General features: G+C 42.7%; 1 protein-coding gene across 1 annotated transcript in view; it reads left to right on the forward strand.

Moving 5' to 3' along the window:
• The window catches only part of oprl1 (opiate receptor-like 1), an 89,736-nt gene extending 67,861 nt beyond the window's left edge, over positions 1-21,875 (forward strand). The window contains exon 6 of the mRNA XM_030423495.1: positions 15,685-21,875. Coding sequence (XP_030279355.1) covers positions 15,685-16,232 — 548 coding nt within the window. The 3' untranslated portion in view covers positions 16,233-21,875. The remainder of the gene's footprint in view (positions 1-15,684) is intronic.
• The last annotated feature ends 201 nt before the right edge of the window (positions 21,876-22,076 follow it).

Raw genomic sequence — 22,076 nt, forward strand, 5'->3', positions numbered from 1 at the left:
TCGTCATCTCTCACCACAGATTCACATTCACAATTCTGAGCGCTCGTAAACAGATTCTTTAGATTCATAGAGAGAGGGGGATTTTTTTTTAATAAGCAGAAATAAAACCTGCTGACTGTGACATTTTACTTTCACTCTGAATATATCAAACATGCGTGATTTCATTTGACATTATTCCGCCCCCACGAAGCTAATGTACTCATTGTGAAACTAGCAGAACAAGTGTGGTTAACAAGTTCACGACAGGCAAAAGGATGAAGGAAAAGGTCATGTGATCACATCATGTGATGTGGATTCAGACGTCTGCAGAGGAAGAAGACAAGGAAGAGAGGATTGAAAGTGTCTGCCGGCCCTCCGCTGCGTCATCATCGGTGATGCTGCTTCAACAGGAACACAACCTGGCCTGCTGTTTCCATCTGTTACCGAGACAAATGTTGATGCAACACTCAAACACTCTAAACCGACTGGACCACAGTGTCGTCTCCATCCGTTATGAACACTACATTTTGTCGTCAGGGTCCTATCTTTGGCCCCCCAATCTTCAAAGTGATCCATCTGTCATTATAAAACAATGAAATGAAGGTTTGTAAATTCCTTCATGCTGCACAAAAAATAAAACCTTTATGTAGTCCTGTCTCTTCGCGCTGTAGTCCTGTACTTCGGAGATCCAGGATGTTGTGGTGGAGACGGCAACAGCGGTCTCTGATTTCCTGTTTCTTGGCCAAGGGTTCGATGAAACCCTAAAGAAAAACAGTTGAATATAAAAGATGAAGAACATTTTGAAGGAGCTGCATCTCTAAAACCTGAAGTTGGAGGAGCTCACATCTATCATTTGATTCCTAATTCATCGCTGCTCAATAATGCACACACCTGGAGAAGGTCATCTGTGCTTTTTATTTCACTCAGGCTTGATTATGCGCCTCGTTTCCCGCCTCACCCTGGCAGCTACATGCCTTCGCCCTGCGGCTGGTGCAGGACGCGGCTGCCAACACGCTCCAGGAGAGGACATCTTGTTATTCCAATCCTTTCTGCCCTGCGCTCGCCGCCTGTCAATTTCAGAATTGATTCTGCTACAGGTTTTTTTTTTTAAAAGTTTTGCATGGTCAGGGTCTCGCCTGCCTGTGAATTGATTTTTTTCCCCTCTCTAAGCTCCGATCGAGCCCGGAGAACCTCTGGCAGCTCGTTCTGCTGCTCCCAGATCTGTCAGTGACCTCTTAAAATCCATCATTTTCCCCCCCCAAATCCTTATTTGTTGCCGTGTTTCTGTCGACAATTTGTAACCTCGTTAGGGTGAATTACTGCACATAAATAAGTCAGCACTAAAGATCTGGAAGAGGAGCCAGTGGGGCAGAAAAGAGGGAAAACAACTATTATGCTTTTTCATATTGATGTTGATGCTAAACAGAGAGAAGATCGCTGAGTGAAACGCCCACACGTACAGCAGCACACCGCTCTGCAGTTAAAACGGAGTGATGGGTGGGAGCGAGCAGGGGAATGGGAGGTCTGGTGGTTCGGTATCGATCCAGTCTCAGCCTGTAGCTACGGCCTAATCCTCTAATTATTTTTATTAGTCCACTCTGCAGCCGAGCTCCGTCTGCAGCCAGACTCCTCTCTGCGCTCTATTTATCTCCTGTTGCATGAACTCGCTGTTCTCTGGCTTTCTGTCTTCTTCCGTGTTTCTTTCACCCTCCATCTCCTCCTATTTCTGCTTCATCTCTCATTTTTCACCCCTCCTGTTACTTTCCGCCCTATAGTAACCTCGCCCGTTTCATTTTTCTCATTTCACCGCAACCTCGTCATTCTAACCGCGTTAGTTTTCTGCTGATTTCGTTCTCATCCCCTTTATTTCTTCATTTAATTCTCATTTTCGTCTCCATCCGTGTCTCACTCTGATCCTCCCCTTTTCAGTTATTCACATTCTCATTCATTGTCCGTTTCATTCCCATTTTCGTGACACTCTGTTCATTCACAATTCCTTCATTTAATTGTCATTTAATCTCATTTACACCTCGATTTCCTTCTCACTGCCAGTTGTCCTCCTCTGTATCATCCTCTGTATCTCATTTTCTTCTCATTCCTTAATTTCTCAACTCATTCGTTCTCCTCTGATTGTCGTCCTCTTACTTTCATTGTCCATTTATTTGTCATCTCACTTGTGTCAGTTCCAATCTAATATTCTCACATTCTGTTTTTTTCTCTAGTCTTTGACCTCTCTCTTATCTTTTTCTCTCCATTCATGTTTCACTCCTGTATAATACTTTAATATCTATACACGATTCGTTGGCCGCTGGTTGTTTATCGTCTGTGTGTTTTTTTACGTGCAGCATATCGACGTTCAGGGATCATAAAGGTTTTACTGCACTCCACTTCTGCTCCTCTCGTTCTCTCATCTCCTCTAAACAAACTGAGAGGAGGACGGAGTGGCTTCATAACCCGACAGCTGCAGGGAAAGTCACGGCGCGCCGCTCTCAGTAATTGGGGTCAAAAGCCTTGCCCAAGGGCACAGTGGCAGGAAGGGAGGCTATAATCAGCAGCCACCCTGCTGTCACCGATAGGAGCGCTGACTAATCCATCTAAAGGACTCGCAGCAAATGTGTCGAGTTGTGTTTTCTGGCCGCGAGTCCGTCAGGGTTTCAGTTTTCAGGCTTGTTACAGAGACTTGCTTCTGCTCCGACACACATCGGATGTTTCTTTATAACAACCGGAGCTTTTTGAAGCCCTCGACTGTCACTGCTTTTTGTAAGAAGTAGTGTGATGTTGGTATTTGCTCTGCACTCGTAGACGTGTGAAGCATGCGTTGTTTTCTCCTGCTGATAGTCAGCTTCTGCTGCAGTCTTTGACCCTGAACCCAGGAAAACCTTAACCAAAGAGGTAGCAGAGCAGAAAACATATCAAACAGTCACATTAATGTTTGACCAGCACATTAATATCCTTGCGACTGAAGTCTATCTTGGATGTATGATTCACTGGGATTCAAAATAGGAGCATCAGTCTTACAGGCTGGAAATTGAGTAATTAGAGACAAGGATCACACACTGTGAAGCTTGATATCAAAGGAAGAAATGGATGAAAAGTCAAAGAAAGCAAAAAAATTAATAGAAAAACTAGATAAATAGATAAATACTTCCTACAGTGAGGTGTAGTAGAGTTTAACAAATCGAAACCCAATTGGCAGAATATACAATGGCAACGTACATTTCTGCAAAACTTTCTATTGAAACTTTAAATTATTTATGTTATAAGTGAACAATCAAAGACACCAAGGTGGAAATTGTCCCCAGGTCTCCTCAGTAACTCCACCACCATCCTCTCCTCCTCCGCACATGGAAGTAAACTAATGTGCATGTAACGTGAACATGGAATGACACGTATGTCGTTTCACAGAACCAACATTTTATCCTGCCGTCCGATGAATCAATGCTTCTGGTTGGATTCGGAGCAAAACGTCCGTATTACAAATGCACAAAACGAAGGTGGTGGTTGACTGGACGACGAGTGTCGGCGGCTGGAACGAGACCGGGCCAGGAGTTATTGGACGAGAGGAAATGAGCAGAGGGAATAAACAAAGAAAGACGCAGGGTGATGGAGGAGGATCACAGCTCGGTCGTGCAAACAACTCGTATTTATTCATGCAAAGTCGGGATTAGGATGAAATTTTGCTCTTTCGATGATAAAGTGGAATGACGTTATTGGAGATGACGTGTCAGAGTTGATCCCCTCGTGTTACAGACTTTGCTGTTATTCTCGCACCGTCGAAAGCTGCAGCACGTATACTTTAATGAAGCAGTGATTACAAACACAAATAGATTATGCTAATACAACGCTATTACAGTAACAATGCATAATTAATGCTCTTGGTCGTCTGTGATGGTGCTGGTTATTTTAAGCTATACGTCCAATATAATGAGGTTATGTGTCGCGCGTTATTACTTCGGCTTAATGAGACGTGAGCGTTGGCACTTTACATTCAGATTTAATCAGACAAAGATCACGCTGAGAAAGTGCGCTTGTATTTGTAGTCGTCGTTATGATTTATACACACTCACACGACATCATCATCAGCGCCGACGACGTCCGCTGCTGGACTCTCAGGGCAGCTGAAGATGTTTATCTAGAAAAAAAAATCCAAGGTCAGTCTTTTCCAGTGTTCGCTTGGATTGTCTCATAAGAGCACGTACAGTACTCTCACCCATGCTACGTGATAAATCACTCCCGTTTCTATATTTAACTCCTATTTTTACTCTCCCCAGCACAATATTATCATTCTGTGGAGGCAATATTGTGACTTTATATCAGGTCTGCCGCTGCTGTTTTTATTGCAGTGCCTCCTGGGTCAGATACTTGTTTGGAATTTAGTGTTTCTGTATTTCATCTTGGGTACATTGTGGAAACAAATGTGAATTTCTTTTTCCCTATTACGTGAATAAATAGCCCGTGTTGATTTGAGTTCATGCCGAGCGACCACGCAAGGCCGATAAAGTCGCGGAAGACGACGATGTACGTCGTTTAGTGTTTCCACTGGCATCGTCTGAGCCTCTCCTTCGACCTCGTTAAATCTCTGCAGCCGTCTGAAGGCAGCAGAACACATATGTTGATGAAGCCGAAGCATCTGATTGGACATGTGCCACACCGGTGCAATTACGACCGGCCTCCCGCTGCGTTCCCATCAGTTTAATCACGTGCAAAATGACACTAATAAACTGCACACCTCTGCACGCGTCAGGCAGGTCGGTTATATCTCTGACCGTCTGTGCAGGAGAGAATTCACTGCAGTCACAGCCTCCTTTCAGATTTGAAGTTGAATTCAGTGGTTCATGTTTTGCGCTGCTGTGTCAAATTTAAGACCCGATGCCGGCCTGTGCGGCATGAGAGACGGTGTAGTAATGACTGGATGAAATAGAGGCAGATTGACGAGATCGTATGAGCATCTTCACTAAAGATGGAGGAAACAAAGGAGCCGTTTATACTGAGAAATACATTTAACTCTGTGTATTTGTGTGTGTGCGTGTGTGTGTGTGTCCTGGAGTTTCGTGCCCTCTCACCTCTCTGACACGACCAGATAAAACTTTTATGACAAGAGCTGTATCGCCTGAGGACAGACACACACACACACACACACACACACACACACACACACATGCACGCAAGGTAACTCAGAATACACACACAGAAAAGGCAGACCAGGTTATATAAACCCAGAGCTGGTGACTTTCACCCTTTTGAACCCTCCGAAGCCAAACAGCTCCCAGCGCGAGCTCTGTGACCGGAGGGTGAACACCAAGACGGATGAACTGTGGCTACCGATCAGGACTTTTATTTTCAGGACTTTGCAGGATGTTTACCCTCAATTAGTAGAAAAACAGCCTGAAGGCACAAACACATTCCTGAACCCACAAGAGACACAGGCATCAACCTCAAAGGATGAAATCATCACGACGTCGTGACCTGCACAAAACGATCGCGACCCTCGACGCGCGGAAAAGGCCAGATTACATCACATCAGCTTTTATTTTGAAATGTGCTCTTGTTGGCGTCTCGTTGTCTGGGATCTGTTTTGAACCGTCAAGTGTCGATTTGTCACTGATTGTCAATGCCAGAGCGATCAGGAACTTCCAACCCCAATCTCAATCTGTCGTCTAGAAAATCAGTTAATACAGATTTATGCACAGGCTGCATGAAAAAGCGTTAAATGTGCCTCTGTGAAACCTCTGGCTGACTGTAAAGACGTGGTTTTACTGATGATCTCCGAGTCGGACCACTGTGCAGGACGCTGCCTGTAAAGATCCATCGAGGGCTGCGAGGTTTTTCATGCTAGAGCAGGTAAACAAGGACGAACGCGGCTCACGTATAAGCCGAGCTCAGCTACTGTCAGAGCCATTTATCAGCCGGGAGCTAAAGAAGCTAACGCAGCCAGAAGCTTCAAAGACACGCTTTATATGTTAGTAAGTTCACGTACAACAACAACCGGCTTCAAGGTTACTGTGGACAAGTCTAACGTCCATGAATGAAAAAAAAAAAAGTCTCTCTCTAGTTCCTGTTAATGTCTTTCCTTTTATCACAGAAAACTTTAACTTCGCCTGAAGAACAACTTCAGCTATAAACCAAGACATGACACTATAATATGCCCCTTCTCTCTCTCAGGAAATAAGGCAGAGATAAGAGGAGAAAATTATACGAGAGAGACGGAGAGCAGACAGTTTAAAAACCTGTTTGAGAGAAGAGCTACAGTCCCATAACCCAGAATGTGCTGCACAAAATGCAGTTTGATGGTGGAGTAGCCGACGGTGGTTGTACTCAGCAGTGATCCCACCAGGAAAAATCATAATCACGTTTATTTTGATTCATATTGTAATCACGATTACTAAAGACAATTATTCGTTGATTTGAGAACAAGCACTTATTGAACTTTGGTATTTCTTCTAACACGATAAGTTTGACCTGAAAAAAACAAAAAAAATGCAAATAAATAAGAGAAAAATATATCATTCATTCATTTTCTTTTCCGCTTTTCCGTGACATTGCCGCTTTTTATCCCCCTGGGGGGTTGCGGGGCTTACTGGGGCCAAATCCAGTTCTACTCGTGGGCGAAGGCCAGGGAACACCCTGAATGAGTCGCCAGCTCATTGCAGGACCCTTACTGATGGCAGTGGCTGCCCCACAGGGTGCCAACTGCACATCAGGAGCAATTCTGGGGTTCAGTATCTTGCTCAAGGATACTTCGGCATGTAGCTCAGTCCCGCCCAGGGGAGCCGGGGATTCGAACCAGCGACCTTCCGATCACTGGTCCACCAGCTCTACCCACTGAGCTACAGCCGCCCCCCCCGCCAAAAAAAATATCAATAAAATGAATTAAATAATATCTACAAATAAAAAATAAACACTATAATGCTGTTGACACTTCTCTTGCAACTTTTCTGCGACATTCGTCATAAAGGGCCGGCAGCGCAATTCTGCTGATATGGTGACGTGATGGTAACACATAGTGTGTCCTTAATTGAGGACTGCGTGGCGGTAGCAGGAGTCGAGGAGCTTTTCATTTTTTTTATTTTTTTTATCATGGTCATGTATTACTCTGTGTGTGGACTTTAAATGGTTAAATTAATTGGTCGTGTTCCCTTGAGGCGCAGACACGGTCGCGTGACATATTTTGCACAATATCTTCGTTTGTTCCGAGTCAGACTCCTCGACACCGAAGTGTTTCCACACCGCAGAATTCGCTTTACCTTTCTTCCCGACCTGAGGCTGCATTCTGCCATCTTCTACCGTCTTCTTCTACACGTTTTTTCCAAACCCGCACTGGCCAATATGCACCGGCGTGGCTGAGAGCAAAAATCTTCGGGCGGAGCGGAGTGCACAGGTGGAGATGGACACGGTGTGCGGCAGAATGATGGTTTTGTAACGATTATCTTGTTTTCATGATCGGGGGAAGCCAAAATCGAAATCAAAATTGAAATTCAATTAATCGCCCAGCCCCAGATCCCACACCTCTGCTCCGGCTCATGCACGTCTCCTTCAGGATTCATGAAGCATTTCAAGCATAACAAATATCCCGCAGATCATCTGCTTTCTCACGGCCAAAGCGGGGGAACGTATCAGCCAATCGTTTCATTGCACCGATGTGAGCGCATGGATGAGATTCAAGATAGTTTCGTCCGATTCGATGCGGCTGCAGATGAATTTCTGCATTTACCTCCAGTTTGTTTTTTTCTTCAGTCGAGGATTCAAATGCTTCAAAGCTGCCCTGTGCTTTAAAGATTGATCCGTGTTATCGCCACCAAAGCAATGCAACGGAAAATTGTATTCTATAATCGCTTTATCAGGAGCCCATTTAATTAAAGATATCAGCAACATGCTGATGCTGATGGAAAATCACTTAAGCTGTTTAGCAGTGAGATCATATCGTTATTTTCTTCATCTTTTCTCGTACACAAAGTCTGTTTACTGCTGGAGAACTCAGGTGTTTAATCCCTGAAGCGTCCTGCCGGTAAAATATCAAAAGTGGCGTGGGGATATTGGGACTCAGCAGCGACTGAGGCCGCTGTTTGACTGAGGTAACAAGCTTTCATGTGTTCAGGTGGGAGGGCAGCAGGATCCAATCACTGCAAGACCACAGCCTTTGTCCTCGCAGAAAATGGAAGGTATAAGGGGGGAAAGGAGAGGAATGAAAAGGAGGAAATGATGGCGGAGAAAATGAGAAAGGGAGGCAAGGTGAAAGGATGGATAGACATAAGAGAGGAGAGTGCTGTTTTTGGTCTGATTGAAAAAGAAAGAGGGAAAGGGCAGAAAGGAGATTAGCACCGAGAGAGAGACGAAAACAAGACATAAAAAGTCCAGACAGGCCGGTTGCAGAAAATCATTTTCCGAGGAGGATAATGGTAATGGAAGAAAGAGAAAATCATAAAGAGGAGGAGTGACCGGGAGAGAACGTGAGTAAAAACGAAGGCATTTCCAGAGGTGAGGAAAGAGAGGCAAAGTCGAGCAATTGGAGGGAAATAGATGAGGAGAGCGGAAAGAGAGTGGGATAAATACAGATGATGCAAGCGGGAGGAAAATAAAAAAATAAGGGGGTAGGCAAAACGCAATGGAGGGGAAAGAAGTGATAAATGAGAAGCACGAAGGTAGAGAGGAGGAGAATCATCAAGTGTGAAATAGAACGTGGGACGAGACACAGATTCATGGTTACATAAGAGAAAGAAAGAAAGGAAGAAAGAACGAAAGAAAGGGAGGTGAAAAGACAGGTTCCTTTGTAACAAACATCCTTATTTGAATCAAACCGTGATCTTTTCTTGAACTGAAATCAGTCGTTACTGGATGTAACTCCAGTTCCATGAGTGTATGCACCTGCTGGTACGATCAAACCTTGAGGATGCGTCGATGTCTTTGAATGAAGTCGAGTCATGGTGGATGTATGAGCAGCTGGTCAGTAGTTTCAACAGAAGAGTCTTGGGAAAATATCTACAATGCACGAGGTACGTCTAGTGCCGAAATTCAGTTAGTAGTTTGTCTTTATTGCGTCATGTATGTGGACTTCAAGGTATGATGTCCTTGTTTTTTCTGCATGTGCTTCCAACCGTGGCTCAGGTGGTAGAGTGGGTCGGCCTATGTTCGGAGGGACGGCAGTTTCGATCCTGCGCCTTGGTCGTTGTGTCCTTGGGCAAGACACTTCACCCACCTTGCCTCGTTTGAATGTGTATGACTGCTGTATGTTTGAGGTGGTGGTTGGAGGGGCCGTAGGCGCTGAATGGCAGCCACGCATCCGTCAGTCTGCCCCAGGGCAGCTGTGGCTACTATTGTAGTTTACCACCACCAGTACGACTGTGTGTGTGCCTTCGCCCATAGAGCCAACTGGAATTGGCCCCAGTAACCCCCGCAACCACCATGGAACAGCGGAAGAAAATGGAATGGAACCGAAAGTGTGAATGAATGGAACCTGGAACCCTGTGAGGCGCTTTGAGTGTCTAGAAAAGCGCCATATAAATCCAATCCTTCATTATTATTATATTTATTGGCTGCAAAAGATGCAACTGGAGATATCGAACTTCACCGCAGTACAATGTGTTGTAGAAGGATTTGGAGAAAAATTACAACTTGATCAAATTTATATATATGAAATAAAAGATAAATCCACTGGAGAACGTGGTGAGAGCCACTCGATTCTCTGATGTTATGGGAAGTATAAGTTAAACAATTATTTCACTTAGTACACTTTGCTTCTCCACACATGATGATTTTGAACTTTTTTTGACATTTAACATTATATTAATGAAGGTTAATCCGGGCAAATTACGGATAGTATTTCATTGCACGGTTTTAAAAAGTACGACAACAACCGGTTTATGGAGAAACAGCGGGAAGTAAAAGTCATCCACTGACATTTCAGAATGTGAGATAGCCATTGAGTGATTGCCGCTAACAGCTATCTCGTGATGGCGGCTTGACCTTTCTGCATGCGGCGTCCATCGCTTGCAGAGGAGCTTTAATGGAGCAGCAATAACTCCCGTCTCTGAGATTTCCTCCAGACATCGACTCCTCTGAGAGATGAGAGCGGAGGAATTTAATGCCCTTTTATCAAAATACTGAGAAGTGTGCGCACATCAACATACATCAAGAGCCATTTATGAGAAGAGACAACATCCAAAGAATCGGATCAAGTGTTGAATTATTCTATTTCGTGTGGAGATAATGCTCACGGGGAGTGTGTGCAGGTGTGTGCATCCATGGAAATGCAGTATTGAAATGAATATTTAACAAGTGGAAGATGATTAAATGTAAAATGTGCGTGCTGCAGTGGATCCTGATCACGTAACGAAGCAACAGTGAAGACTAAACATCGATTGCTTCAGTGCTGTCACGTTTTTTATCAAGATCATTCAACATGTGTCATATTCTGTGACACAGTCTTCCAAAAGTTACCCCGGTGAATAACGTACGTGAAGGTGAAATGGTTTGTCTGACAGTTGTATATATCGACCTCATGCGGCCTCCCTCGATTTCTTCCATTTCTATCATTTTCTCTCACCTTCTGATTGCTTTTATTCTAGTTCTTGTGCTCCTCACCAGCCTGATCTTCCCTCCACACTTGCCCTGTATCTCCTTCGTTAGCTCTTCCCTCTTCAGCGTCATTCCAGCCTATCAGCACCTTTTCCCTGGTGTTTTTCCAATCATTACCCTCTCCTGTGTTTCTCCGCCTCCCTCCGCCTTCACCTCGTCCCCTCATTGATTTAGTTTGCATTTAAGTCAAGGCTTTTGTTCAGTAATCTGTTGAGTGTCCGAGCCTTTCTTTGTGTTCCCCTAATTGTTGTGGGTTGCCATGACTGAGCGTAAAACTACCATTGCACTCCCCGCCTGCTGTCTTGCACATTTGTTATTGTCTGAAAAAGTTCAATGTCCATCATAGTAGACAACCTGGTGTCCTGAGAGACATAAGGCAGGATTGTTGGAGGTAAATCTTCAGCTCAACCTGAGCGCCCAACCTCCATATGACATGTAGATGGTCCTTATAAAGTGCTTAATGATGGTCTCAAGATAAATGAAGTCCTGCTGGAGTTCTCACTTCTTCAGACACTTTCTCATCATATGTATTCAAATAAGTTGGCCAGAAATCCCTTCTCTCCAACTGATCTCCACGTTCATCAATGACATGTATACTTCCTTTATATCGTGTTATTAATTTTTAAACGGGATGTCCGTTTGAGAGACTGGAGCCAGAAAAGTTATGAAATGAACTTTGGAGAGGCAGAAAATGTCAAAGCTCTTTCGTTGTCTCGCTTCATGACTAGCAGGAATGCAGTGGACAGCAGAGTGTGGATTTGAAGCTAAACTTCAATTGAATGTGGCATTTTTTTTTACTATTCTATGTTGTACGATGGCATGAAGACACACTAACCTTCACGTATATGTTGACACGTGTCCATATGGAGCTGTTTAGAAGCTGCAGTCTTTGAGGTCTTAATGTTGCGCCGTATATCAGTGAACAGCCGAGCTGTCGGCCTGTCTCCGAGCTGAATAAAATGAAATTCTCGATAATAAATCAAACTGTCTGCGCTGTGAGAAATGTCAGCACTGTCTGAAAAACAGAGGGGAAGAGACGGAGAGGGAGCGGTTTTCTCCGTGTGAAGACGGGTTCGCAGAGGAACATCCACAGTGACCTTATGGTGCTACCTCAGATTGGCTCGGCACATCAGCCCACTACAGCAGGGCCAATCACTGAAGGTCTTAAACTAATGACGCACCTGTCTTGAGTTGTGATCATGAGCGTGGATGTAAATAGTCTTTCACTCCTCGATATAAACACGTTTCATTTTGTTATGTACTTATTTAACAGCTTTTATTATGAAGCAGTACTATCAGGGAATGTTGCCAGCAGCGCTAACTTTTGTCCCGAAACAGCTAAAAGCCGAGTCGCCCAGGATAAAATGTTTTTTTGCAAACTACAGATACATCCAAGGTCAACATTTGTACCAAATCAGGCACATCCCGTTCACGTTATATGATTATTAGCCACATTCCACATCAGGAGGTTGAGGAGTGGATGGTGGTAACGTCATTACAACCAACAAGGTTCTAACACTGGACATTTTTAATGACACCCGCGGTCAATCGCAGCTGTGTTTGTGGTGATTTTTCCACAGGAAGTCAGACCGTCTCCATCCTTGATCACGACAACCAGAGCGGTCATCCTAAGCAGGTGGCTTTTGTGCCTAAACCTAACCAGTGCAGATGCACGTCGCTGTGATGAGAGAGAAATGGAAACTACGACCTAAACACATTTAAAGTCGCAACATACTGAAACGCTTGGGTATGTTGAGTCTGGAGACCGTCCATCTTGGGCCGGGTGTAGCGCAACTTGCTATGTGGAAATGGGAATGCACATCAGCGCAGCGTGGTGGGCGTGCCAATGGAAAAGCCCCATTAGTGGCTGCTGGTCCCGTTGCCCTCTGACCCTCCATGAGGAGGGATCGACACCATTGTCAGATCTGATGCTGTTGTTTTCCATTAGGCTCTAAACCTGCCTGGTCTTTCATTTCCACCACTATCTCCCACCAGAAACAGAGAGCCATTTACAGAAAATTTTATAAAGCACGTAAACTTCACAGCCCCATCACGCAGGTTATTACTATTCCTGTCCTTTTACAAAGACTTTTACTGTGTTTTTGATCAATGGTTGGAGCATGGCAGTAATGGAGCCGCCGTTACAGCTCCCATTTTTACAGGGGAAGCCCACACACTATAAATAATGTGCACTCGTGGCCCCTGCAAGCTTCAGCAGATAAAAGCACCCACCAAATGGAATAATAGATCAACTTTTTCTTTCAACAGTTCCCATTCCTATTTGTTTGATCCGGCTTTATCGCCACTATTTATGCAGTCTACTCTGCAGTGTGTGCCCCACCTCATCTCCCAGGTGGGAAGACAGTCTAAGGATGTAATACAACAAAAACACTGCATTTACGTTTCTTTTATAGCAAGAACTGCAACATCATAAGCATGCAAAGTTACTTGTAAGTTTGGTGGAGGAAAGATAAGAAAAAAATACCCATAGAAGTGTAGAATGTAGAAGATAGATGTTTATAGGGGTGTTCTCTTTCTTAAAACTGGCAAAATTAGGCAATTATTAATTTGAAGAGATGCTCTCGAGGGAGTACATTTCCCTAATTCATTAAAAATACACTTGTTCATGCAGGATAATTACTGCAATCAGAGTAACTAAAAGGCCCAGGGAGTGCAGACCTCCTCCACCACCCTGCTTCGCTTTAAAGCCTCACTGCTATCACTTAGATTTTAAGTCAGATTGATTTCTTGGCCTTACAAACAGCCTCAGGATTAAAAGAAAAAAATGAGAACTTTAATCTCCGCTCACTTTAGAGTCATGATTAAAACATATACTTATCTAATGGCAGAAAGCCCAGAGCCCGCTCACTTCAAAACTATAATCAATGGTTGTTTGGAGCTTCTCTGACAAATGGATCGTTAAAAAATAAGTATGCGCGGGAGATTTTCCTTCTACTCTTTCCTCGTTGTGCTCAGCCAGGCTCACAGCGTGCTGTCATTCCACAAGGCTGACTAAGCAAGAAAGTATTAAACTGCTGCTGTAGGCAGTTCAACAGTTTACACCTCTTAAGTTTAAAATGGCAGGTTTTTCGAAGAAGTGTAAAAATAACTGTGGATTTGATTCAGTGTTTTTTACCGCAGTTTCAAAATTTTACATGAAGCAGATTTCACTCTTGATGGAACTCTTGATCTTGTTGTTGTTGATTTAAGCAGTGTTAATGACCGGCTTTAAAAAACAGCAATGTCTGTTTGCTGGTGGGTCGGTCCATGTGTCCCCTACTTTGGTCCAGACTGGACCATCTCAACTATTAGAGCATGAAACCCACTAACTTTGGTGATTTCTGATATTGCCATTCGTGAAACCAACAGGTGGACATGTTTTACCTGTAGTCAGTAAGTTGAAAACAGTACACAGACAATATAATTAGTCTTTAAACAACAGACATGGGATAAACACCCCAACTTTTTTGGAATCAGGGTTGTGTGTTTTAACAGACTTGGCCAGTAAAGCTGATTCTGATTCAGGTCCTAAATTCTGTACAGGCATCCATATTGGCTAGAGGATGAAGACTTTTCCTACAAATCTTTCCAGTCAAATATTTCAACATCTACTGAATGTATTGGAACAAAATTTGGTACAACCATTCATGGTTCCAGGAGGATGAATCTGAATTACTTTTATGGTCCTCTGACTTTTCCTCTAGGCACACCATGAGGTTTACATGTGTGGTTTTCACTGGACAACATGTAGATGGACTGCAATCGAATCAGGCCTCCTTCAAAATAAATTTAGTGATTCCTTACCTTTCTTCTTGCTTCATGGTTTGTAAAATACTGCAGTGTACAGGATACACGTGTTTTTTTAGGGTTAATCTTTTCCCAGAAATCTCCTGAGCTAATCAGTAATTGCACCCCTCGGATCAGCAGCAGATTTCCTCTTATCGGCTGGGGAAGAAATGCGGCTCACCGCTGTTTAGCAGTCAGTTTCGTATTCTCTCTTCAATTTGTGATTAATTGCCTCCTGCCTGTGAAGAGGATTTTTCTTCCTCCGGTGTCCAAGTTTCATTTAAACAATGGGAATTTATTCAGTCCGATAAGGAGGACTGGGATTCTGTTCTCAGTTGTGATTTTGGGCTGAAAACGCAGGTGTGTTCTTGTATAAATACTGTAAAATGTATTCCGCTGTCATCATTCATTGCAACTGTTCCTCCTGATCATAACTCGGTGTGACATTGAGTAGGTAGAGACACATTTTAGTTTTTCACCTCATTTCTCTCTTAGAACATTTTTGAAGTTTTTAATCTGAATGTATCTCTGCACGCATATATTACTGTGCGCTACATGTTCTCATACATTATTAAAGAACATTATTTCACCGTTTTTAATGCAAAATCTGACAAGCCTGAAAGCTTCTTCTAAAAATCTGCCATCATCCTTCATTTTGTTCTTATCTCTCTATAGGTCCAGACACATTTATCTTCCTGTCTTCTTCCTCCCACCCCGTCCTCATCCTCCTTTAGCTGCAGACTGTATTATGATTAAACTGATTAAACCAACCCTCCTGTGAAATCTGACTCCTCTGTCTTCTTTATTTATCCTTTAAAACTTAATCTCCTTTATACCTTTAGCGCCATGTCGAACGATAGATGCAGATGTCAGTCTTCTATTTTAATTATCATCATTATATCATTATTATCACTGCCTAGTCTGTTAGGAATTAACATTTTTAACAAACATTTCATATTCAGATCACCGACATTGTTCCCTGTAATATACAAAGAAGGTTTTATCCAGAAAATTCCACAATATGTAAAAAAGATGTATTTTTTGGATATAATCTTTAACTACATTGGCAAACTGGCATCAGTTTCATCCAGACTTATTGAGCCTAGCTGAGCTAAAAGATCAGAAGATTTAGAAACTGAGAATTGGACTGTTGAGCAAGTGTAAAGCTGTCATGATATAACCTGATATCTAGCAGGATTCGCAGTTTCTTCCTGCTTCCAGTCTGTATGCTAACACACCCTGTAAAGGCTGTACCCAACTTATTCAGTCTGTTTTTTTGCATGTACAGAACTTAACTTTGTTTTCTTTCCTCTGTCTTCCTCTCTTCCGCATCTCCACCTCATCTAGGCTTTGAGTGCATCGTGGTCTTACCTGAACCAAGGAGCCACTGGGACCCAGTCTTCGGCACCTGCATCTTCCTCTTCTCCTTCCTCATCCCTGTGGCTATCATCAGCATCTGCTACAGCTTGATGGTCAAGCGCCTGCGCAGCGTTCGCATCCTGTCCGGCTCCAAGGAAAAGGACCGCAACCTGCGCCGCATAACCAGGATGGTCCTGGTGGTGGTGGCAGCGTTCGTCGTGTGTTGGACCCCCATCCAGATCATGGTCCTGGCTCAGTCCCTGGGCTTCAACCTGAGCAGCTTGTTCACTCTGGTTCTGATGCACTTCTGCATCGCGCTGGGCTACGTGAACAGCAGCTTGAATCCTGTGCTCTACGCCTTCCTGGATGAGAACTTCAAGCGCTGCTTCCGCGAGTTCTGCCACCCATCGCCGTTCCGCCTTGACACACAGCAGTCTGGTAGGATGAGGAGCATCGCCAGGGAGGTGGCTGCGGCCTACAGCTGCAAAGCCGGTGATGGCGGGGGGCCCGGGGGAGGGACTCCTAATCCAGCATGACTAGGCGTGGAACTCCCTTTGGTGGGGGTAGACCCCCAACAGAGGAGAGAGCAACAGGGAACAGGGAATTCCAATACAGAATTGACTCAGATTACAGCTCTCTAGCGGCACGAGCCCCCCCGCCCCCCAATGAGAAGACTAGCCTGGGGTGGGGGGGAGGGAGATGAGGAGGATGGGGTGGAAAGGAAAAGAATTTAGGAATAAGGATGGCGATGACAAACTTAGGACCCAAAATGGATGGATGGAAATGGGATGCACTGGGTAGGATGATGGTGCCAGACATTGGAAAAGCTGAAACCATTGTGGATCCTGGGTTCTGTAATGATTATGGCCCCAACTCCACTGAGGCAGTTAGGTATGGAGCTACAGATGTTGGGAAACTCAGTAAGACTTGCTGAAAGATCATCAGTCTTGAAGTGGATGTCCGAGTCTCTACTTGAGTGCGAGGGACAGGGGTTGGAGCTAGACATTTCGAGAGGGCATATAAACAGCACAGGATTAATAGAAGGAGCTGTAGATACCAAAATCTCCTAAACCACCAAGACTTGCCAAGGAGTAAAGCTTTCTGGAAGTGTGTGATTGAGAACACTTCCACTACAGAGTCTTGTATCTTTATCTGTTGATGTTTCAGACTGAGAAACTAATTGGGATGTGGTGGACCTAACACCCTGTGTCCCACACTGATCTCAGTATGAGGTCTTCTTTGTGATGGCTTCTCTCAAAATGGGTCTACAGAATGATGATATGCTGCTGAGCCCTTATCAGGACTTTAAATGGGCACACACACAGTATATTGCGATATCTCGGACAATAGACGTTGGATGTTGGATGTACAGTAATATCTGCAAACCATAGCTGGTATAAGGAAAAGAACAACAATCTACTCTTGATCAATATTTCTTAAACTTTGTCTATGGACCCAGAATGGGTTACATGAATGTTATTTCTCAACATGTCCAGAAACAACATAAGTCTGAGAAATCCCATCCGAAAACAAATTTCTTAGAGTTTTTGTGATTTTTGAAGACTTTCTATGATCACCTGTGGGGCGTTGGACATTTGGAGTTTGGGGGAGGGGTGGAGGGGTGGGTGCATTAGCCTGAATCAAAGGGTGGATGATTCCAAAAACAAAAAGCAGCAAAGACTTTAAAATATTGCCATAAATATAATTAACAGACCTGGGCAAAAACAATAAATTCAGATATTTGTTTCAAGCACTAACGGAACTACGATGCCACACAAGACATGTGAAGTAAGTGATGAATGATACTGAATTTGCTCCTTATAATTGGAAGAAATTATGAAAAACAATCTTCATATTTTGAAAAAATATACCCTAAATATGATAGCAGATTCACACAGCCTGCCTTGTCTCGTGCCAACAGCTATTTGAAAAAAGAAATGAGAAAAATACAAATGCTTGTTCATAATGATGATGATAGTGCTGCTAATCATTTGGATGTTATGAAAACCTATTCTGCTCACTGATTTGAACTCAAATTAAATCCCAGTTTTGATTGTATTGTATTGTTTGAATACAAACAAAAACTAAAGTGTACTTAAATAGAAGTTATTTTCATGAATCAGGAGGAATTTTGTGATCTAGCTCAACATCAGCTGATTCTGGGGCCTTATAATCAAGAATAAGGCCATCAGAAACAGCTGCAGGAAAAACAGCTTGTGAAATTACCTCCCTGCAGTGATTCTATTTTTATCACCACTGTATACTGCAAAGCTGCGTCACACTTTTTAGCAGCGCCTCCTGCCCTCTTCACTAGATAAACAATATCCACGAGCACTGATGCAGGTTGAAGTTTGCCAACATGTCACATATTGTGACTGACCGTGTAAAAAGCAGTAGTATTATAATGACAGAGATAAATAAGAAGGACGGACAGTATCATCTGCATACGTTTAACTCTTGTTTGAATTTCCTGTAACACCTACCAAACTATGTAGGCCTTTTGAATAAACATAACGAGAGGTAATATCACAGGTGTTTTGAATATGACACATCTGGATGTTTTGTTTTTTCCCAGGTCTGTGCTGCTGTCAGGTTCAGGGAATCAGAGGTTAATCTGATGGGGTTTGGGGTTGATGTTGGTTTTGAGACTGTTGGTGGTGACCTCTGGGTGGGGTCGGGTTCGGGGTGTTACCAGTGAGTCATTTGGACTCCCAGCACCACAGTGGCGAAGCAGGAGGACGGGGTCACAGTGTTCTGACCCCACTCCAAGGGACAAAGGGGCTCTCTCTCTTCTTAGTGTCTTTAAAGAGGAAATTAACCCTGAAACAGAAACCACATCAGGTGTTCTTACGTTAACAGACGGTTTGGGAAATTAATGCCGACTGCATGATACAGAATTTCATTTTTGGACATCTTTAGGGCACTTATTTGGCACTTTAACTAACAAAACAGACAAATATCAAAAGCTTGAGCCAAAATGGGGAAATTATTTACTTCCATTTTTAATTCGAAATTTGTCTATAATATAAATCAAAAATCTTTACCTGTAAAAAAGAAGGACTTTAATCAGTGTCCTTGGGGAAAAAGCATTATGTCAGGAAACACAATACACAGAATATTTTCTAAAAACCTACTTACACATTTTTGTCTGGCACTTCTGATACAGATGACAAAAGAAGCTTACCTTTTCACTTTTGTATAGAAATAAAATGATTGAACAACAGGTAGTTTTACAAGCAGATGTTATAATTTTCTTTTTATTATTATGAAGTCCCTGAAGCAGAATGAGTCATTAAACATCTGATTCATAGCTTCATGTTTATAATTCAGTTCCTCTCATCAGTACTAAAAGAAAATCAGCTTTCTAACTTTAAGAGAATGGCTGACACAGTAATATTTGATGTGTTTTCTGTGAGAAATGACAATTTAATTTCACATTTCACAAGTTGCTGACTTTAACATCGTAGATTTTCTGCCACAAGCAGTTAACAGTTAAACTGTTGAGGCTTTAGGAATCAAAATGTGGATTCTGTTTTAGGGTTGGTGTCCCCTTTAATTTTATATTTGTGTCTCTTCATAGAATTTGTATTCTTTTGATTGGTTAAGATGTCTTGAAATTGAAATTAAACCATATGTGATTTTCTTTTAAAAATGAGTTTCAAAAAAGAAAGTTGGCAGCACCTGCTGTCACGAAGGGTTGTGGTTGATGTACGTTTATTTTGTTGTCCGGTGAAGTTACTGTATGTCTTTACAAACCATCTTTGTTTGCTGCAGCTACTCTTGGCAGCGCGTATCAACGTGTCCATTTCCCCAATTTTGTCTTCTTTTTGTTTGAGAGGAACAATTCTATGAACTTACATTGCCTTAAATATCAAGTGAAGTCTGTTACTGAAGCTCGCTCTCTGGCTGGATAAAATGTGTTCTAGTTTCACTGGTGCTTCGCTGTTAGTTTATACTCGTCCAGATCTGTATTCATAAAGCCTCCGAGGACAGGAGTCATCAGCAAACCAGAGTACGATTCAAGGTTTAGTTTGCATTTCTTAAAAAAAAGCTGTTTTTAGCCTTACGTTGGGGGTTTATCTACTTTATCAATGGCACGGGTCAAACTGAATAAATGGACACTTTAAAAAATGGGAAAATGATTTCAACAAAGCTTCTCCATGGTTTCAGCCATCGTATAAATCCAATAACACACTCTGCAGCGTCCTCAGAGAACATTATCCCGTTCTTAGTGTCGTACATTTGGGAGCCCTTCAGAGGAATATGATGGTGACCACTTGTAACACGGGAATTATCTTCTGACTGCTGACAGCAAATACCTTTACGAAGCTAATATAGGTCATGCGGCTGGGGAAACACTGGCTCCAGCTTTGAATGTCACAGGTGTTCCAGATGTTGTATCCTACCATTGATTACCTGCGACTGGTTCTCATAGTATTGAAGTTCATCATGTATCAAGTATTCAGTTTACCTGGTCATGGTCCTGGAGATCACAGCAGACAACAGTTTGCTTGGAGATCAGATCAAGGTAGCTGCACAGAAGTCAACTGACAATATTCTTATTCGCATCGCCAAACATCAATCTGATGTCGGGTTCTGTTGTCCGACTTGATCCAAAAGTCTTTCAAGATCCTTCACATGCACAAGAAAATACAAACGGGATAACGGAAAAGGAAAAAATGAATATCTCTCATTTATACACAGCTCCTTTTACTTTGTTTACCATTACTTACTATTGATATACAGCACAGCATCATCAGTAAAGTGTCGAGTAGTTTAAGCAAATCCACAAATTCGACTTCAGGTCACCGTCGACTGAAAGTGCAACGCAAAAGGGAATTCAGTTGCTAATCATCAGCTGTCATCTGGGAATGTACCAGCTGGTTTTTTGGAGGATGAGTGCAGAATAAAGCATCAAGAAGTGAAGCTTTATTACATAAAGGTTTTTCAATATGAAGTCTGGCTTTGTGAGGCTTATCGAGCAGATCCAATGCCATCAATTCTTTTAAAGTTTTAATGTTCGACAGATTTTTTGCCACGACTCTGGTATCCTTGATGATCAAGTCTGCTCTTCTGTTCTGCGATAGCTTTATGAATACCGGTCGTCTTTTGTACAACCTAGCAGACTTTGTGTAGGATAAATGGCCGGAGCGTCGAGGACACTGGCTTCGTCATGACTCGCCTTTTATGAAGATGTGCTAAAACGCAGCTGTGAGGCTCTTTGTGCTTAACTGTCACTGTTAAATTTGAAGAGGCAACGACATTTTGTATTACTGTTTGGTGTTTTTGTAGCTCAGAACTACATAAAAAGGACTCCAAGAGGGCGAACAATGCAGATCGAGCATAATTATACCGTCCGTTTGCTCTGTATAAACATTCTGTTTGAATATTACACTTACGTAAAAGTATAAAACATGGTTCTGATCATCACTTCACGACCTCTTTCTCTTGTCATTCTTGGTGTACAAACAAAAACAATTTCTCGCCAGCTGTAACAGTACGTATTGTTACCTCCGTGCATCCGAACGCAGGGAGATTCCTCTCATTCGTTTACATTTTACAGACCACATGAATGTCAAATAAAGAAAAACCTGTTGAAAATCCAAATCGAGGAAGAAAAAAACAAAACGATGTTGATGTTGTTGTTATTACTATTATCGCTATCAAAAGAGAAAAGCGGTGTCGCATTAGTGTTTATTTTGCCGTGCGGGAGACTGTCTGGTATGTGTCTATGTATTACTTGTGGACTGCATTTTGCTCACTGCCTGAGTCATTGACAAACAGTTCTCAACAGGCTCACAAATTAAAAAGATCTCCATCAACGAGACTCGTCCCCATCTCTTATACCTCATACCACCTTTTTTTCTCAGCCACAAACCCGCCCGCACTGTGCGGCTGTGATCACAGAACCTTCTTTAAACCATTTTTTTTCCATTTCATTTTCCCAAAACAAACTGATCTGATCATCGGCTGTGATTGGTTGCTGACGGAGCTGTTTGTATCACATGACTCTGGCTGTAGCTACATAAACGTACTTGTTGCCGTTCTGCAGACGGCAGACTGAACCATGCTAGCTGGCTTGTTGTCAATGCATAGAGACTTTTTTGCTGAGCTTGAATTTTAAATTGTATATTTTTCTCTGCATATGAAATGAATAAATAAACGATGGCCATGTACGACTCATTGTGTTGTTTCACTGTTTTTGTCAGGTGGATCCTACATGGGATCAATCTTATATTATTTGGTCTGAATCCCAATGCAGGGTTCACAGTGAACGCATTAAAGTTACAAATTAGGACATTAAATAAATCCTAAAATATTCCTCCTTTGTTATTAACAAAACCATTGACTGCTATTAGTTTTTTTTTAAAAAAACCTTC

This window comes from Sparus aurata, chromosome 7, assembly GCF_900880675.1.
Source record: "Sparus aurata chromosome 7, fSpaAur1.1, whole genome shotgun sequence".
NCBI lineage: Eukaryota > Metazoa > Chordata > Actinopteri > Spariformes > Sparidae > Sparus > Sparus aurata.